Below are 18,791 nucleotides of genomic sequence, written 5' to 3'. Positions count from 1 at the left end.
AACAGAAACCCAGCAAAAGTGATTAACATCTCAAATTAGCAGCTACAAAAATAATATCCTTCAAACGTGAACTAAACAGGAACCCTACCTTGCTCCTGATCACCCCCATCCTTTGGGATTCCTACATAGACAATCACATTAGTCGCATCAGACACATCCAGGTGGAGGTTGGTTGTTCCATATTTCCGATCCTCTGCAGTAATTAAACCTAAATTAAATGAAAAAAAAAAAATATGGTGTCATAGCTTTTTACCAAGATAGTTTTAACCAAATGGCTCAGATATCACATATGCAAAAACCATCTGTACGGACCATAAATAATATTCCCAATATCAAATTCTAATGACGTCTTACCATAAGCATTGTACATTTTAGGCCCCAAGTCAGGACGAACGAAGTAAGGAGGAAGCCGAGCGGCGAGATTTAGCTTGCCTTCTCTCTTTGTGTATTCGGGCAGTGGAATATTGTTCATTAAATCATCAAACCTGTGGGAGGAGAATCATAAGGTTACTACATGCGGACCATCTATGATCTACAGTACAACATCGTGGAAAGCATTTCTCACATATAAATGCAGTGAAATGTGAGGAACAGGACGTAGAGGACGTACCGCGATAGCATCATATCTCTGAAGTCTTCACCAGAAGGCCAGTCCTTCAATTTCAGCACCATTGGTTCTCCAGCATCATTTTTAAGACGTCCTGTAACAGAACCACAGATTTTAAATGACCGCGCGTTTCCTATCCAGAAGAATAAAACCTCTTCAAGCTTGACTCATCCAACTCTAGAGAGACACAGGCAATTTATAAGGTCCCACTATTACCAATTCAGGATTCCTGCGGGATGTCAGAAAATACGCCAATAGTGAAGTACTGTATATCACCAGTAATCCTATACATGTAGTTTTACTCACAAGCGCAGCTTGATATACAGGCACATTGCACAACCTCCAGGGCTTTCCTTTTTATCTTTTAATTATCTTTTCAACACCGCTAAAAAGAAAGACATTTAAATCGCTCCAATAGTAAAGCACCGCTTGCAAGGTCAGTGTATAAAAGATTTTCTATACTCACAAATGTAAGACGATAAACAGTTAGAGCAATCTCAACAATCCTGCCCAACCCGGGTTTCGCTCCATGCTTCGTCAGGGGTGTAACCATCTTCTACCCACAAGCATTAAATACCCTCACTCCCCTCCCCCAAAAAACACACAACTTTAAAATATGCTCATATCCAGCGAAGTAACAATCCCTCTTCATAACCTAAGTAGATAGTTTCCTCCAATGCTAGCGTCTCATACTTTAAAAGTATTTTTTAAAAACTCATTTACCCAGTCGAGCTCTTTCATTCATAAATCTGCTACACCTCTTACTCCCGCTCATGATCACTCCCCTAATACACACCCTCGTCTTAAGTTTGTGAGCATATTAAATTTTTTATACGCTGACCTTGCAAGCAGTGCTTTACTATTGGAGCGATTAAAGGGAACCTGTCACCGGGATTTTGTGTATAGAGCTGAGGACATGGGCTGCTAGATGGCCGCTAGCACATCCGCAATACCCAGTCCCCATAGCTCTGTGTGCTTTTATTGAATAAAAAAAACGATTTGATACATATGCAAATTAACCTGAGAGGAGTCCTGTCCCTGAGAGGAGTCCTGTCCCTGACAGGGAGTCCTGTATGTGAGAGGAGTCAGGGACAGGACTCATCTCAGGTTAATTTGCACATGTATCAAATCGTTTTTTTTACACAATAAAAGCACACAGAGCTATGGGGACTGGGTATTGCGGATGTGCTAGCGGCCATCTAGATACCCATGTCCTCAGCTCTATACACAAAATCCCGGTGACAGGTTCCCTTTAAATGTCTTTTTAGTGGTGTTGAAAAGATGATTAAAAAATAAAAAGGAAGCTTGAAGAGGTTTTATTCTTCTGTATAGGGAACGCGCGGTCCCATAAAAACGCATTTGTACTGTACTGTGATTTGTGCCTACTTCACTTTTTGGGAATCGCTGCGGTAAATCATAGACAACGGACTGGAGCTGAATAGTTTTTACAGATTTTAAATCAGCCCCGTGGCTTTTAAAGGAATCTGTCACCAGCGACCCCCCTATCCAGCCTTTTGCACAGACACGTAGTTGTGGTTCCCCTGATTAAAATACAGTTTTTTCTTTTGTTGATCCAAGGCTCAGTTATGACACTTTATCTTAATATGCAAATTAGGCCTTTGGTGCAATGAGTGCGTCACCATTGCTCTTGTTGTACCCATTTTCGCCCTTCCCATGTTGCTTTGTCACTGTCTGGCCCTCCATCAGGATCAAAATCAGGGTTATTCACTTTAGAAAAAAGACGACTGAGGGGAGATCTAATTACCATGTATAAATATATCAGGGGTCAGTACAGAGATCTATCCCATCATCTATTTATCCCCAGGACTGTGACTGTGACGAGGGGACATCCTCTGCGTCTGGAGGAAAGAAGGTTTGTACACAAACACAGAAGAGGATTATTTACGGTAAGAGCAGTGAGACTATGGAACTCTCTGCCTGAGGAGGTGGTGATGGTGAGTACAATAAAGGAATTCAAGAGGGGCCTGGATGTATTTCTGGAGTGTAATAATATTACAGGCTATAGCTACTAGAGAGGGGTCGTTGATCCAGGGAATTATTCTGATTGCCATATTGGAGTCGGGAAGGAATTTTTTATTCCCCTAAAGTGGGGAAAACAGGCCGAACTGGATGGACAAATGTCTTTTTTCGGCCTTATGTACTATGTTACTATGATCTGGCCACAGAAAGGAGTGGAGCTTAGGTGCAACAAGAGCAATGGTGATGCCTGCATTGCACTAAAGCTCTAATTTGTACCGTATATTAAGAAAATGTATCATAACTCAGGAGCTTTGGATCAACAAAAGAAAAATAGCATTTTAATCAAGTGAACCATAGCTAGGTGTCTGTGCAAACAGCTGAGGTCGCTGGTGACAGATTCATTTAAATCCGTCATGTATCTGGAGATGCTCAGCAGAATAGATTTTTCAATAATATATATTTTTCTGCACTTCCTGCTGGAAATCCATTTAAAGACTTTTACCGTCAGATACTTTCTAGCCTTAAAGGGGTGATCCGGCCTTTGTGACTATAGACTACGGGTGATGTGTTCTCTGTGACTACAAAATGGATCACCTATCCTTAGGATAAGCCATAAATATCAGATCTCCGAGACCCCGGACGATCAGCTTACTCAAGTAACCACAGCACTCCAGAACGCGCTACGTCCTCTTCCTTTATCCGGCAGTACATTTATTTACCAGTGCCTATGCATGTTCTATAGCTCAGTCTCGTTCAAGTAAATGGTAGCGAGATGCAGTAGCGGGCACAACCAAACCTGCATAGCTGTGCCTGGTAACCACTGAAGGGACAAGGTGCCCGGTCGGCTGATCCGCAAGTGTCAGAAGTCCTTTACCGATGTACTATTGAGGGCCTATTAAAAGGTCATCAATTTTGTAGTACTGGAAAACAACTTAAAAAAAAAAATGAAAGTGTCAGCTCTCCTGCCATCTTCTAAGGATCGACTTTCATTCCAGAAACAGCGCAATATCTGTGCAAAGGCAGAATCTGCCTCATTCACCAGAACAGGGTTTTAAACAGTAATACAAGACACAGCACATGGACAGACATGGTGCCAGTTCTGGGGAAAAGCAGATGTCTAGAGTTATGGGTTGTCCAGGATTAGAAAACATGGCCCCTTACATCCAAAACAACTGCCTTATTTTCATCAATGGAACAACCCATAGACACCTGTTGTATTGTTTCTGGCGCAAAGCAGCCATGTTTGCCTACACCTGGACAACCCCTTTAAATTTGCACTTCAGATTCTTGTAAAAAGTGAACAGATCAAATGATATTTACTTGATATATGTTCAAAGCCGTCCCAGAATTCTCCAACAGTGGCTCCTGTGATGATATCATTCGTCCTACAGTTCACCAAGTCAACTTCTTGCTCCCCAAACTCATCCCTGAAGGATTCGGGTCTCCACAGGTCAGAATTCAATTTATGGTGCACTCCAGATACCATGACAGGCTGGAAGACAGAAATTTTATGATGAACACGTAAATCGGAAACAAAAGCAGCACCAGATGTTCTGGTGACTAAGAATCGCAGACAATGGACCAGAAGCAATAAAAGCACTGCCCAGAGTAAAGAGAGCAAGAGCGCTGATTTACTCCAATATCGCTTACCTGTCCTTGTTTCCAACATTCACGGAAGACGTTCCAGTTGCTCTTATTGGTAGGATCTTGCAGACAAAGCAACCTATTGTCACAGAGCCAGTAGTGCGGCGTATTGAATCCCATCAGACTGGGCTGAACAGCAAGGCCTTGTGGCCTCTTTACTGGGTCAGTCATAGGCTTGGTTTGAACCAAAGATGCAAATATGTCATCGAGCAGTTTAGGTGTGCTCTTCTCACCACCACCCTCAGGCTGCAAACAAAAGCACACACAAAAAAAAGCTTTTTAATATTCTCTACATTGAAGTTTTCAATTATAAATCAATAAATCAGAACATTCGATTTTTTGCAAGCCTTTTTGGGATCGTTGTCCCTTGTTCTTTCTTGTCGAATACATACATATAAATGAAAAGTATAACAAATTTGTTATTAAAAAAACAAAAACAAATATATTTATGAAAATATTAGTTATGTTCACCAATCACGTCATTTCAGAAGAAACATCATGCAAACTCGCTCTCCTCCAGATGGAAGGAAACTCTCTCCAGTACCACCCATGGGTAGCTACCCTGCAAGCCTACAGTATGTGCGACTCATTAACCCCTTCTACCCTAGACCTGTTTTCACCTTCCTGCCCAGGCCTATTTTTGCAAATCTGACCTGTCACTTTATGTGGTAATAACTTTGGCATGGATTTACTTATCTAACAGATTCTGAGATTGTACTATATCTATCTCTCTCTAAAGGACGTATATATGTATGTATGCATGCATGTATGTATGTTCCGCGATCACTCAAAAACGCAACCATTGATTTCAACGAAACTTGGTATACACATTCCTTGCTACCTGGAAATAAATCTTGTGGGGTTCACAGTTCTCTAGCACATACCATTCCTGAGATATTCCCCAAAATTGCAAATATGGCACATCACATGACCTACATTAGCCAATAGAAGCCTGCAGGTCTCTCTCTTCATATCCCAACTGCCATATACACGGTCACATGACCCTTATCAAACAATAGAAGCTCGCAGGTCCTTAGTCTCCACATGCACACAGTTTTACACCAGGTTTCCATAACAACCCAGCCATTTTTCTTCACTGTTGTAGGTCAGCTTTAAAGGGGCAGGGAGCTGTGGATGACACTGTTAAGGGAGCGGAGTGCTGTGGACAGTTCAGGGGGCAGGTAGGGTGGCCATTCAGGCCACCCTCAAAAGAAGGACTTAAAAACCCATCCCCCAGGACCCGCTAAGTAACACCCCCAATACAGTCAGGCCACGCCCCTTCCCACTCCACAGCCGACAGGGATTGAAAAAATGAAGGTAAAAATCAACTTCTGTCAGCTTCAGGGGTGGGAGGGTGGGTGACTTTCTCACTGCAGCTCATGCTCAGACAGCCCTGTTATAGGGGATACTGTCGATATCTTTTAATGACAAACACAAACATTAAATGAAATAGATGAAATATACCCGTGCAAAGCAGGGTCCTTCTGCTAGTTTAACCACCTCAGCCCCCCTAGCTTAAACCCCCTTAATGACCAGACCACTTTTTACAATTCTGCACTACACTACTTTCACGGTTTATTGCTCGGTCATACAAGTTACCACCCAAATGAATTTTACCTCCTTTTCTTCTCACAAATACAGCTTTCTTTTGGTGGTATTTGATTGCTGCTAAGATTTTTCGTTTTTCCGATATTAATCAAAATAGGCCGCAATTTTCTCAAAAAAAAAAAAAAGTGTATTTTTAACTTTCTCTGGTTAAATTGTTCAAATATAATTACATTTCTATACAAGTTTGTGTCAGAATTTATTGTGCTACATGTCTTTGATAAAAAAAAAAATTTAATAAGTGTATATTTATTGGTTTGCACAAAAGTTATAGCGTTTACAAACTATGGTACAAGAATGTGAATTTCCGCATTTTGAAACAGCTCTGACTTTCTGAGCACCTGTCATGTTTCTTGAGATGCTAGAATGCCAGGATAGTATAAATACCCCCCAAATGACCCCATTTTAGAAAGAAGACACCCCAAAGTATTCGCGGAGGGGCATGGTGAGTTCATGTATGATTTAATTTTTTTTCACAAGTTAGCGGAAAATGACACTGAGAAAAAAAAATAAAAAAACGAGATTTTTGTATAACTTACCAGTAAAATCTCTCTCGCTCTTTCCTTGGGGGACACAGAAGACCTTGGGTATAGCTCATCTCCCTAGGAGGCGTGACACTAAGTGAAGACTGTTAAGCCCCTCCTCCACAGCTATACCCTCAGCCTGGAGAGAGAGACTGCCAGTTGCGTGTCCAAGTAGTGAGAAAAGGCAAAGTCCAAAAAATTGGAACCAACAAGCCAACTACCCTAAGGGTAAAACAAACTCGGAAACAGTCAGAGAAGAACAAAGAATGGGTGGGTGCTGTGTCCCCCAAGGAAAGAGCGAGAAAGAGATTTTACTGGTAAGTTATACAAAAATCTCGTTTTCTCGCCCAATTTCCTTGGGGGACACAGAAGACCTTGGGACGTTCAAAAGCAGTCCAAAGGGGGAGGGACCACAGCACCAAGGCGAAGCACCCGAAGGCATCAAAAAAACCCGCCGCCTGCAGACCAGGCGGCCCAAGGCAGCATACGCCGAAGCCCGCGTATGCACCCTGTAGAACTCGGTAAGGTGTGCAAGGAAGACCAGTGACCGCCTTGCACAAATGGATGGCCGAAGCCTAAAGCCTCCGGCCCAGGAAAAAACAGACGGCCCTGGCCAAATGAATGGTGACACCAAAAGCAGGACCCTGCCCTTGGTGCGGCAACCACAACAAGAGCCACTCTGAGAAAGCGGAAGAAAGCCACCCTGGAGGCCGTCAACCCTTTGCTCGGACCTCCTGGAAACATAAGAGACCGAACTCGACAAGAGTCGGAGATCTCCAAGTAAAAACTGCAAGGCCCAAACAACGTCCAAATCGGTGAAGTGTCCGTTCCCGGGGGGGGGGGGGGGGGGGGAAGGGGAGGACGACTGCCTCAATGAAATGAAGGACAAATACCACCTTCAGAAGGAAGGAAGAGACGGAATGGAGAACAATCCTGTCCTGGGGGAAGACAGAAGGCTCGGAACAAGAAGGGCCGCCACTCAGGCACCCGTCAGAGACACGATGGCTACAGAAAACCCAACCGTACAGGACAGAAGGAGTAGAGAGAACTTCTGTAACGGCTCCAAGGAAAAATTGGAGCGCCAAGAGCCCAGTATGTAGTTCCCAGGACGGTACCGGAGGGCAGTACAAAGGAACCCAAGAGCCGCTCCATGGAAGAAGTTCCTGACAGGAATGACACTTGATACTTCAAGCAACAGAGTCCCAGCCCCAGGTCCAGGCCGGACTGGAGAAAGACAGAACCATGGAGAAAGGCAGAGTGGGGGAACGCCCAGCTTCCCACAGAACCCCAGGTAAAGCCCTAAGTCCTACCACAGATCCTGGACGAAAACTCGGCTAGAAGCGAACACTAGCGAGCCCACTAGAGTCGCCTGGGCAAGCGGGTGAAAACCCAATGATCAGGCGCGGACCAGTAACACGGGTAGAACAGTCGGTAGAACTGGTCCCGTCGGCCCCCGAGCAAGGTTGTCCCGTATCCCCCCAGAGTGGGGAAGCAGAAGGACAAACGGACAGGAACCGAAGGGTCTGCCCAGCAACCGCCAGGACAAGACAGGCTAAAGCCGAAGCCAATGTAGCCACCACAGGAAGACAGACTACAGTTCCGGTGTGGGAGATCAAAAGACAATCCTGACCAAATGGTAGTCCTCCCAAGTTACCGAGAAGGTGAATCCAAAGCCGAAACATTGCCTAGAATGGAAAAAACGCAATCTGCACCCAGCGGGAGGACAGAAAGCGGTAGACCCGGTAACTAGGCACACAGCTAGTACAGCCAGTGTGGACAAGGGAGACTGAAAAGGAACACCATAACCATCCAAATGAACAAACATGCTCTCCCCAGAGGGAAGGGCAGTGAAGGAACAGCCTCTGAAGCGTGGCCGGAACAGACGCCACATCGGAATGATCTGTACCGAGTGGGAGTCAAACAGAGCCGGCGAGAAAAGGCAGGCGAGACAGAGGCCGGTATAACACCCTCCAACAAAAAAAAGGGGGGGGTGGGCAACAGAGAGGCCATAGGACAGCTCAAAAGCAGAACACCGCTACACAGAGACGCCCGGTTCACCGCCACGCAGAAGGCGAATACCCTGAAGAACCCAAGGTGGAGGTCCCCCGGACCTGTATAAGCGAGCACCCAAGAAAAGTTGGGTGACCTCCCCAAGAAGAGCGCCCGAACCTGGTAGCAGGTCAGACTGAAGCACCGAGGGCGCCAATCCGGAAAGAATCATACCACACTGCACCAGAATGATCTCCTTAGAGAATAGTGCAAGGCTTGCGGCAATCATCGTATCCCAAGAGAAAAAGAATGTCGCAGGAGGAAGGAGGCTACGTACGAGTAGCCCCGTAAGCAGTGAGAAGGCCAACCCACCTACAGGACGAGAAGGCATACACGGCCCAAACAACGCACAAGAACGTCCGCTCACTGCAAAAATATAACACCGCGAAGAGGGCCAGCCACAGAGTGCCACAGTATCTACGGGAGTGCAAACTGAAAGGAGTTATGCACAAGACTAATATGGAATGCGATGGAACGCAAACTGACCGCCCCGAAAGGGAGGAAATGTACCTGGCAAACTGCAGTGGGCAAGAATGCAAAGGCCTGCCCCAAAAAGGGGGAGATGCCCAAGGCCGGACCTACGTCAGAGAAGTAGGGCATACCATACTTCGCCCAGAAAGGCGCCATGCACATGGCCACACAGTATCCAGCGGAAACGCAGGAGGTCCACCTAGGGAAAAGGGGGACATGCATAGGGCTATCCTAGCATTAAGTGAGTGTGCGACAATTCACCCAACACCGAAATTTTGTGAGAGTGTAACTACTCCGCCAATGAAGGGGAACATGTGCAAGTCCAGTACAGCACATACAAGGACAGCCTTGAATCTTGTGAGCGTGCAAAATTCCACCCATGGAATGAGGGGTGGTCACGCCAAGGCCAGCACCGTATCCAAGGGGAGCGCAAGCGTTCCGCCCATGTTAGAGGCCATGCTCAAGGCCAGCAACGTATCTGGTGAGCGTAGTATGCCGCCCAGAAAAGGAAGGGGGGGGGGGGAATCATGCACAAGGCCAGCATCGCATTCAGGGAGAATGCGAGCAGTCGGTGAGAATGTGTGTATGCCACCAGAAGGAGGCATGCCCATGGCCGGCAGCGAATCCAGTGAGAGTGCGTACACCGCCCACGGAAGGGGGGTCATGATGTGGCCGACGGTGGATCCAGAGAGAGTGCATGTATAGGGGTCATGCACATGGCCAACAATGTACAGGCGAGAGAACAACCACCGACCGAGGGAGTGTATGTATGCCGCCACCCGGGAAGGAGGCATGCCCAAGGCCGGTAGTGAATCCAATGAGAGTACATCATATCGCCTATGGAAGGTGGTCATGCACATGGCTGGCAGTGAATCCAGTGAGAGTGCCGAATGCCGTCCACAGAAGGGAGTCATGCCTATGGCAGGCAGCGAATCCAGAGAGAGTGCAGCGTTCCGCCTAAGGAAGGGGGTCGTGCACATGGCCAGCACCGTATCCGGTGAAAATGCAGTATTCCGCCTAAAAAAGGGGGGTCACGCACATGATCGGCAACGAATCCAGTGAGAGTGTAGCGTTCCGCCTATGGAAGGGGGGCACGCACATGGCCGGCAGCTAATCCAGTGAGAGTGCAGAGTTCCGCCTAAGGAAGGGGGTCGTGCACATGGCCAGCACCGTATCCGGTGAAAGTGCAGTATTCCGCCTAAAAAAGGGGGTCATGCACATGATCGGCAACGAATCCAGTGAGAGTGTAGCGTTCCGCCTATGGAAGGGGGGCACGCACATGGCCAGCAGCGAATCCAGTAAGAGTGCCGTGTTCCACCTATGTAAGGGGGTCGTGCACATGGCCAGCATTGTATCCGGAGAAACTGCAGTAGGCCGCCAAAGAAAGGGGGATCATGCACAAGGCCAACCCGCAGTTAGGGAGAGTGCAGTATCCCGCCCAGGAGGGGGGTCCTGCACATGGCAGGCACCATAACTGGAGAGGGTGACGAATGTTGCCTACAGAAAAAAGCATGCACCTTGACCAGCGCCGTAGCGCGGAGAGGGCAAAAAAACCCCCAGAAGGGGAAAAAAGAACCTGGCAGCGCCGCAGCCGGGGAGCGCGACACCATGCCGCCTATGGAAGGGGGGCATGTATACAGGCAGCACTCTGAGATGAGGCTGCAGCGTCCTGCGCAGCCCACAAGTCATATATATAATAAATATTTTTTTTTTTTTTTTTTAAACACACAGCCTCACTGAGGCAGATGCCACCTACAGGGCACAGATCCACCCATACAGGCCTATCCTCTGTGGGCGGGGGAACCTCCAGGCGGGAAAAATTCGCGCCTGGAGAAGTTCCAGCCCCCTCCAACAGAGGCCTGAATTTTTGCGGCCTAGTAGGCCGTGAAGCTGGGGCCTAAATTTTTAGCGGCGCCCGGCGAACCGGGGCCGCACAGTATTTAAAGTAGCGTCCGGGCCTACGGAGCGGCACATACCGGCCGCGGGTGCCCACCCCGCGGGCCGGAAGAGCCGGGGCCTAAATTTTTAGCGGCGCCCGGCTGACCGGGGCCGCAAGTACCTAAAGTACCAGCCGGGCCTACGGAGCGGCACATACCGGCCGCGGGTGCCCACCCCGCGAGCCGGGGACCCGGATAGAGCGGGATCGTCTTGAAGTGGAACACAAGACTTCGGCGCCCGGCCGACCGGAAGGTTCCGACGGTCAGCCGGGGCTGTTGAAGCGCTCCTTTGCAGGCCGCGGTGCCCACCCAGGTGTCCGGAAGTCAGGACCCTGCACCCGGCAGCCATTTTACCCCTGGAGCGGGCCCTTGGCCTAGAACAGCGCTCCATATGATTTCACCCCTGCCGGCAGCTACAACCACCTTTCCCCTGGACCGGTGAGAGCAGGGAGGGTCAGTGGCAGCAAGGCGCGGGCCCTCTGGCCCTGAAGTAGTGGCCGGTAAGAGGGAGGGGGACCCTGAGACCGGGTCTGTGAGGGTGGGACGCCTGCATGACCCCTCCGTCAGGGGCAGCTAGGTGCGGACCTCCGCAGCTCCCTAGGCATTCCTCTTGTAGGAACAAGGGTGCCAATGTCCTGGAGGCCAGGAGAGAGGGAGCAGATGTCGACCTGCGGCAGCCCAGGGCCAGCCTAGGTCTAGCAGGGACAGAAGGGTCCATAGGCCCAGGTAAGGGTCAGGCACGCAGGAGACCGAGGGGGGAGGGGGGGGACGTAGGGCTGGAGAAGCCAATCTCTCACCATAGCCGTCTTCACCCTCGGTCCGTTCCAGCAGGGTCGCCCCTTCAGCTACTGGCACCGTAGTGGCAGGACGCCGGGGGAGGGACTTGGCGTGCGGGCGACCCTTGCGCTGGCGGGATGCAGGGGAGCTGGGCTGCCCTGGTCCACCTTGCCTTCTGTGGGGGAGGCAGCAGTGCGGGTGACCAGCACTGGCGCAGCTCAACCCCGGGAGAACAGAGAGGTCTAGTGCGTCTCTGTTATCCCTGATGATCTGGAACAAAAAGAAAATAAAAAAGTAAAAATCTAAAATTGAAACAAGGAGAAAGCAGCCCTGCAGAGCAGGGAGTGTCTTGCCTCCTTGGACACTAAGCAAAAACTGGCAGTCTCTCTCTCCAGGCTGAGGGTATAGCTGTGGAGGAGGGGCTTAACAGTCTTCACTTAGTGTCACGCCTCCTAGGGAGATGAGCTATACCCAAGGTCTTCTGTGTCCCCCAAGGAAATTGGGCGAGAAATAAAGTTTCCATTTCTGCTAACTTCTGGCAAAAAAAGATAAAATATCCCACGGACTCACTATGCCCCTCAGTGAATACATTGGGGTGTCTACTTTCCAAAATGGGGTCATTTGTGGGGTGTGTTTACTGTTCTGGCATTTTGGGCGGGGCTAAATTGTGAGCAACCCTGTAAAGCCTAAAGGTACTCGTTGGACTTTTGGCCCCTTTACGCACCTAGGCTGCAAAAAAGTGTCACACATGTGGTATCGCCGTACTCGGAAGAAGTAGGGCAATGTGTTTGTGTGTATTTTTACATATACCCATGCTGGATGAAAGAAATCTCTCTGTAAATTGACAACTTTGTATAATTTTTTTTTTAAAGTTGTCATTTGCAGAGATATTTCTCACACACAGTATGGGTATATGTAAAAATACACCCCAAAACACATTGCCCTACTTCTCTTGAGTACGGCGATACCACATGTGACACTTTTTTGCAGCCTAGGTGCACAAAGGGGCCCAAATTCCAATGAGTACTTTTAGGATTTCACAGGTCATTTTTACGCATTTGGATTCCAGACTTCTTCTCACGCTTTAGGGCCCCTAAAATGCCAGAGCAGTATAAATACCCCACATGTGACCCCATTTTGGAAAGAAGACACCCCAAGGTATTCCGTGAGGGGCATGGCGAGTTCATAGAAGATTTTTTTTTTTTTGGCACAAGTTAGCGGAAATTGTTTTTTTTTTCACAGTCTCCCTTCCCGCTAACTTGTGACAAAAAGTTCAATCTTTCATGGACTCAATATGCCCCTCAGCGAATACCTTGGGGTGTCTTATTTCCAAAATGGGGTCATTTGTGGGGTGTTTGTACTGCCCTGGCATTTGAGGGTCTCCGCAATTATTACATGTATGGCCAGCATAAGGAGTTTCTGCTATTCTCCTTAGGCCACATGCACACGACCGTTGCTTGGGTCCGCATCCGAGCCGCCAAAACGGCGGCTCGGATGCGGACCCATTCATTTCAATGGGGCCGCAAAAGATGCGGACAGCACTCCATGTGCTGTCCGCATCCGTGGCTCCGCTAAAAAAATATAACATGTCCTATTCTTGTCCGCGCTTTGCAAATTGTGGAAGTCAACGCGGGCGCCTTCTATTTTTTGCGCATCCGCGGTTTGCGGACCGCAAAAAACGTCACGGTCGTGTGCATGCGGCCTTATATTGAGCATACGGGTAATGAGATTCTTTTTTCCGTTCAGCCTCTGGGCTGAAAGAAAAAATGAACGGCACAGATTTCTTCATTCGCATCGATCAATGTGGATGAAAAAAATCTCTGCCAAAAAATGTGCAAAAAAAAAAAAAAAGCTGCGATCGCTAATAAAGATCCAAAAAGCTCAAAAGTGATCTTTATAGCGCCGCAGCGATTTTATAGTGTTTTTGCAGTGATCAGAAAAAAAAAAATTTCTGTCACTGCGGTGGGGCGGACTGAACGCAAGTGTGCGCACAAGATCAGGCCTGATCTGGCGTACACTGTGTTCCTTGTAGAGCCTAAGGTGACCCTAATGTACTGATATAGATCTGATTGCGATACTATATAGTACTAGTGCTGATTAGCGACAGCGATGATGCTAATCAGTGACTGCGGTGCGGTGGGAGCTAACTACCTAACAAGTGGCTAACTAACTGGTGGTGATAAGGGACCCTTAGGCCCCATTCACACGTCCGCAATTCTGTTCCGCATTTTGCGGAACGGAATTGCGGACCCATTCATTTCTATGGGGACAGACTTTGTCCCGCTCGGATCTGGAATTGCGGATCTGCACTTCCGGGTCCGCACTTCCGTTCCGCAAAAATATAGAACATGTCCTATTCTTGTCCGCAATTGCGGATAAGAAAAGGCATTTTCTATATAGTTCTGGCAATGTGCGGATCCGCAAAATGCGGAAAGCACATTGCCGGTGTCAGTGTTTTGCGGATCCGTAAAACACATACGGACATCTGAATGGAGCCTTACAGGGGGGTGATCAATGACAGGGGGGTGATCAGGGAGTCTATATGGGGTGATCAGGGGTTAATAAGTAACAGGGGGGGGGGGTGTAGTGTAGTGTGGTGCTACTTACAGAGCCGCCTGTGTCCTCTGGTGGTCGATCCAAGCAAAAGGGACCACCAGATTACCAGGTATATCAGACGCTGTTAACAAAACAGCGTCTAATATACCTTTCTGATGTTAAAAAAAAATCGCATCTACAGCCTGCCAGCGAATGATCGCCGCTGGCAGGCTGTAGATCAACTTGTTTACCTTGCGATCCTGTGAACGCGCGCTCCTGTGTGCGCGCGCTCACAGGAAATCTTGCGTCTTGCCGATGCGTCCAGGAGGAATAACCTGGCTGCCCGCAGGACGCATCCCTGCGTTAGGCGGTCGGGAGGTGGTTAAGTGATAGATTTGAGTCAATATTTTTTTCCCCTTGATTTGGGAAAAACATAAAAATTTACAGAAAATTCAGAAAAATTTACTATTTTTGAAATTTTCTACATTTAAGACAGATAGTAATACCTAATAAAATAGTTATCAATCATATGTCTGCTTTATGTTAGCATAATTTTATAAATTTCCTTTTATTTTTTTAGAATGTCATATGGCTTTGAAATTTAGATGCAAATTTTAGATTTTCCAGAAATTTTCCAAAACCAATTTTTTTTTTAAGAAAATGTGAGTAAGGAGAACAGTAGCCGCCCTGCACAACTGCGCGGCCGAACCTTGAATCCTCCAAGCCCAAGGGCGCCCACTGCTCTGGTGGAGTGAGCCGTGACACCGAAGGGCGGACCCTGCCCTGGGTGCAGTATGCTTAAGCAAATGCAGACGTGCAATTGCCACCCTGGAGGCCGCCAATGCCTTGCGAGGACCCTTCAGGATGACAAAAAAAAAAAGAAGAGTCCGTACTCCGGAAGGAACTGGAGGCTGGCAAATAAATCGACAGAGCCAGACAACGTCCAAAAGACCTAACTCCCTTTCCCTAGAGTGTGAAGGGGAGGGACACAGTGATGGAAGGACAGTTTCTTTATTGAAGTGGAAATCAGAGACCACCGTCGGGAGAAAGGAATGAACGGGCCGGGGAACCGCTTATGCCTGTCAGAACCAGGAGGTTCTCTGCAAGAGCCACAAGAAATAACCACCTTCCAGGACAGGAGTCGAAGTGACGTCTGCCGCAAGGGTTCAAGGGGAGAATTCCGGAGCGCTGAAAGGACCAAGGTCAGATCCCAAGGCGGTAAAGGAGGACGTTATGGAGGAACCATATGTGCTATTCCCTGAAGGAAGGTATTATGGGCCCCGGGTGAGTCAGAGGACATTGGAAAAGGATACACAGCACCGAACCTGAGACAGCAAGGAACGAATGGCCAAACCAAAAACCCAGGACTGCAAGATCCACCCCTGCTAAAGAGAAGCGCTCCACCAATGTCCCCCGGGCCGAAGAGGCTTGTGGGGAGACTGAGAAGCTGGCTGATAAACTACAGAGAAAAAAACGCCTGAATGAGGCATGTCCAACCGCAAGCCAAGGAATCAACACATTGGATAGGTAAAAGTAGAGACGATATGAGAACCACCGGCGGTGGAGTTCCGTCAGCGACCGTGTAGCAACACTGCCCAACGGAAAGGATGAAAAGGGTATTCCGTTCCAGGAACGAAACTCCATCAACATCCGTGACAGCACCGCCGCTCAGCCTGGCGTGGTGAGTCTCGTAGTCTAGCCACGGAATGTGCAGTGAAAAGGCATGACTACATCGGACTGACATGGCAGTCACTAGTCAAGTCTTGAGAGAGGTAGTTGTAGATACGGGTAGTACACCCAGGACCAACGGGTTGGATTTGGAATCGTCACCGCCCAATAGTCGGTCCAGAACAAGACTTGGAAGAAAAAAAACACAGAACCAATACCCTGCATCAACATAGATGAGGGGAAGTAGTAACGTAGGAGCTACCATGGTTTGCGGAGTGGTCGTGAACTCTGAGCCAGATGATAAAGTGGCAGGACGAAGCCCATTCCCCATCTGAGACTGGCACTACATAGAAGAAGTCACCGGATGATAGTGGCGATGCCATACTCCACCTGAGTAGGCCATGCAGCGTATGCCACCGAATTCGGCGTTAGAAGAATCCGTCACCTGACGAAGGAGGACCCAGAGTATGTAAGGGCTACTCCAGGACCCCTGTACCGTAGGAGCCGCAGCGTGCCCCGCCAGCAGAAACTGAGGGGCAGACTAGAGGAAACTGGTAGAAGCCATGGTACCATACTGCCCCAGGGAAGGAGAGCTAATCTTAAACCCTCCACCTGGGAAGGGCATTGAACAGGAACAACCGCCAAGCCAGCGTCAGGGTAGAACCCCTACCTGATGGAATGCCACACTGCAGCGACTGCGAACGCTAGTACCAGCGTAAAATCCACACCAGCGGAGGAGAACACGCTGCAAAGCTGAACCAGAGTGCCAGCACAACCACTTCCCACATCAGGAATGGTGGATAGAGAATATAGAGTCAGTGTAACACTCTACTTGCTAGAACGTAATCACAATATTACCTACCATGGTGTACGCACTACACATTGTTGAAGACACATATTAGTTCAATGGAGGACCATGGAGATGGGGGGCGCTAGGACACATGAGTGGCGCTGGGCAAACCCGTGAGGAGAGAGGTTGTCATATTCATGCCCCAAACCGACACCGAAGGAAAAAGACACAACGTGGAAACAGCTACAGTATCCACTGGCGGCACCGAAATACCATTAGAAGATATCTGTAAAGAATAAATCAAGGCAACTGGACTTACTGTAGATTTCTTGAAAATGTTTCACTCGTTCTTCCAACCAGCTTTCTCAATTCTGAGATTTCTGAATTCCCTCAGAATTGAGGAAGCTCGTTGGAAGAACGAGTGAAACGTTTTCAAGAAATCTACAGTAAGTCCAGTTGCCTTTATTTATTCTTTACAGATATACCATGACCTGGATAAATGAGAAACTTCACAGACATTAGAAGAAGAGTACAGGGCACCAGCGTGTATCGATACTTGCTACGCTCCACTTGTAGACGCTAAGGCATCTATAGCCGTGGCGTAGTTGAAGTGCAACATCCAAGATGTGTACTCATTCCCCACGGTAGTGGATCACTTGTGGAAAGGGCAATGTTGCAATTATCCCACCAAAGAAAGGGGGTAATGCCTACGGCAAGTACTGCACTCAGTGGTAGTGCAAGTACTCCACCATGAAGGGTGGCAATGCAGTAATGCATCTAGCAGGAACTAAATCCAAGTAGAGAGAGTACGCCGTATCAATACCCCACCTACGTAAGGGGGTAAGACATACAGTAAACACTGAAGCAGGGATAATGCCATAGCGCCACCTATGGAAGAGGCTAATGCATACAGTAAGTACTGTCCCGAGTGGGAATGCAGGTCCGCCACCTACTAAAAGGGGGAACGCCGACTGCCGGCACTGAAACAGTTCTAGTGCGGTTAGACCCCATGGAGGGAGGTAATATCCAAGGGAGTACTGTATCCAGTAGTAGTACAAATACTCCGCCTAAAGGGGGTAATGCATACGACAAGTACTGCTGTCTACCTCGGACGCCATCTTGGAAGATTGCACCGGAATCACGGCAGAGACCGAACCACTGATCCCCCCTTCGGATCGAACCTCTCAGGGAGAGGAGGGTGCGTCTGAGCGTGACCCTAGGGAGGAAGGGTGGGGGTGTGGAGGTGACCGAGGAGGAATATATCCTGCTCTGGCCCGTTGTGTGCAGTCTTAACTCTGAGAATCTTATCCATGGCAGTCGCAGGCTAGCCAGAGGGAGTTATCAACCAAACTACCCGGGGGTGGAATGGGAACTTCTAGAGGTTCACTCACCGGATTGCGCAGGCGGTGCTTTATCAACCAAACGACCCCGTAGGGAGATTGGGAAGTCCGGAGATCCACCATTGGAGTGCGGAGGTGGAGAATATCACCAAACCACCCCGGAGGGTGATTGGGAAGGTCCAGAGGTCCCCCATTGGATTGCGCAGATAGTGCATATCAACCAAACGACCCCAGAGGGTGATTGGAATGGTCCGGAGGTCCACTATTGGATTACGCAGGTGGAGAATACCAATCAAGCGACCCCGGAGGGTGGATTGGGAAATGAGAGGTCCTCCTCTGTCCGTGTTGGGACACTGGCCCAGTCTGATACAGACAGGGCGGTCCTGCGGTGATGAGGTCTGAGGGGGCAGGACACGAAATGGACTTTTATTTTTATTTAAAATAAAACTGGGATGCCCAGCTGCAGGTGACAAGGGCAGAAAGGGGTTAAATTAGCGGCATTAAACCCATTGCCTTGCAGATAGGAATAATCCTGCGCCAGCCTCAAGAGATGGCTGGCCAGGAAGGGTCAATTGCCTTGAAAACCGGGGGCGGGGCTCTGCGGGCTACTGGGGGAGGGGGGGGGGCAGTAAGGCTGGGAGAATTTGCGCCAGACCGATGGACCCCCACCCCCCCACCCCCCATACCCGGGGATGAAAGTTATGGACACGGCCGACCAGAATGCACCCCCGCTCTACTGACAGGCCGGCCGGGGCACAGAGGGGGAAGTGTGCTGCCCGTGACGTAGTGGCATCAGAACGCGCCCTCCAGCCGTGGAGAACGCAGTGTGGGCCGGAGGGAGAAGGAAGGGGTAGGCCCAAAGTG

The 18,791-nt window shown here is 48.8% G+C and overlaps 1 protein-coding gene across 2 annotated transcripts in view; it reads right to left on the bottom strand.

The window, feature by feature from the left end:
- LOC120990372 (lysine-specific demethylase 3A-A-like) overlaps positions 1–18,791 on the bottom strand; it is an 88,356-nt gene that overhangs the window by 13,509 nt on the left and 56,056 nt on the right. For both annotated transcript variants that reach the window (XM_040419138.1, XM_040419139.1), the window contains 5 exons: positions 4,238–4,477; positions 3,908–4,079; positions 611–701; positions 355–485; positions 89–208 (listed from right to left, as the gene is read on the bottom strand). In XM_040419138.1, the coding sequence (XP_040275072.1) occupies positions 89–208; positions 355–485; positions 611–701; positions 3,908–4,079; positions 4,238–4,477 (754 nt within the window). The remainder of the gene's footprint in view (positions 1–88; positions 209–354; positions 486–610; positions 702–3,907; positions 4,080–4,237; positions 4,478–18,791) is intronic.

The sequence above is a fragment of the Bufo bufo genome, chromosome 2 (genome assembly GCF_905171765.1).
Source record: "Bufo bufo chromosome 2, aBufBuf1.1, whole genome shotgun sequence".
Classification (NCBI taxonomy): Eukaryota; Metazoa; Chordata; class Amphibia; order Anura; family Bufonidae; genus Bufo; species Bufo bufo.
The sequence above is the reverse complement of the archived record's forward strand: the minus strand, read 5'-3'. Positions and strand labels throughout refer to the sequence as shown.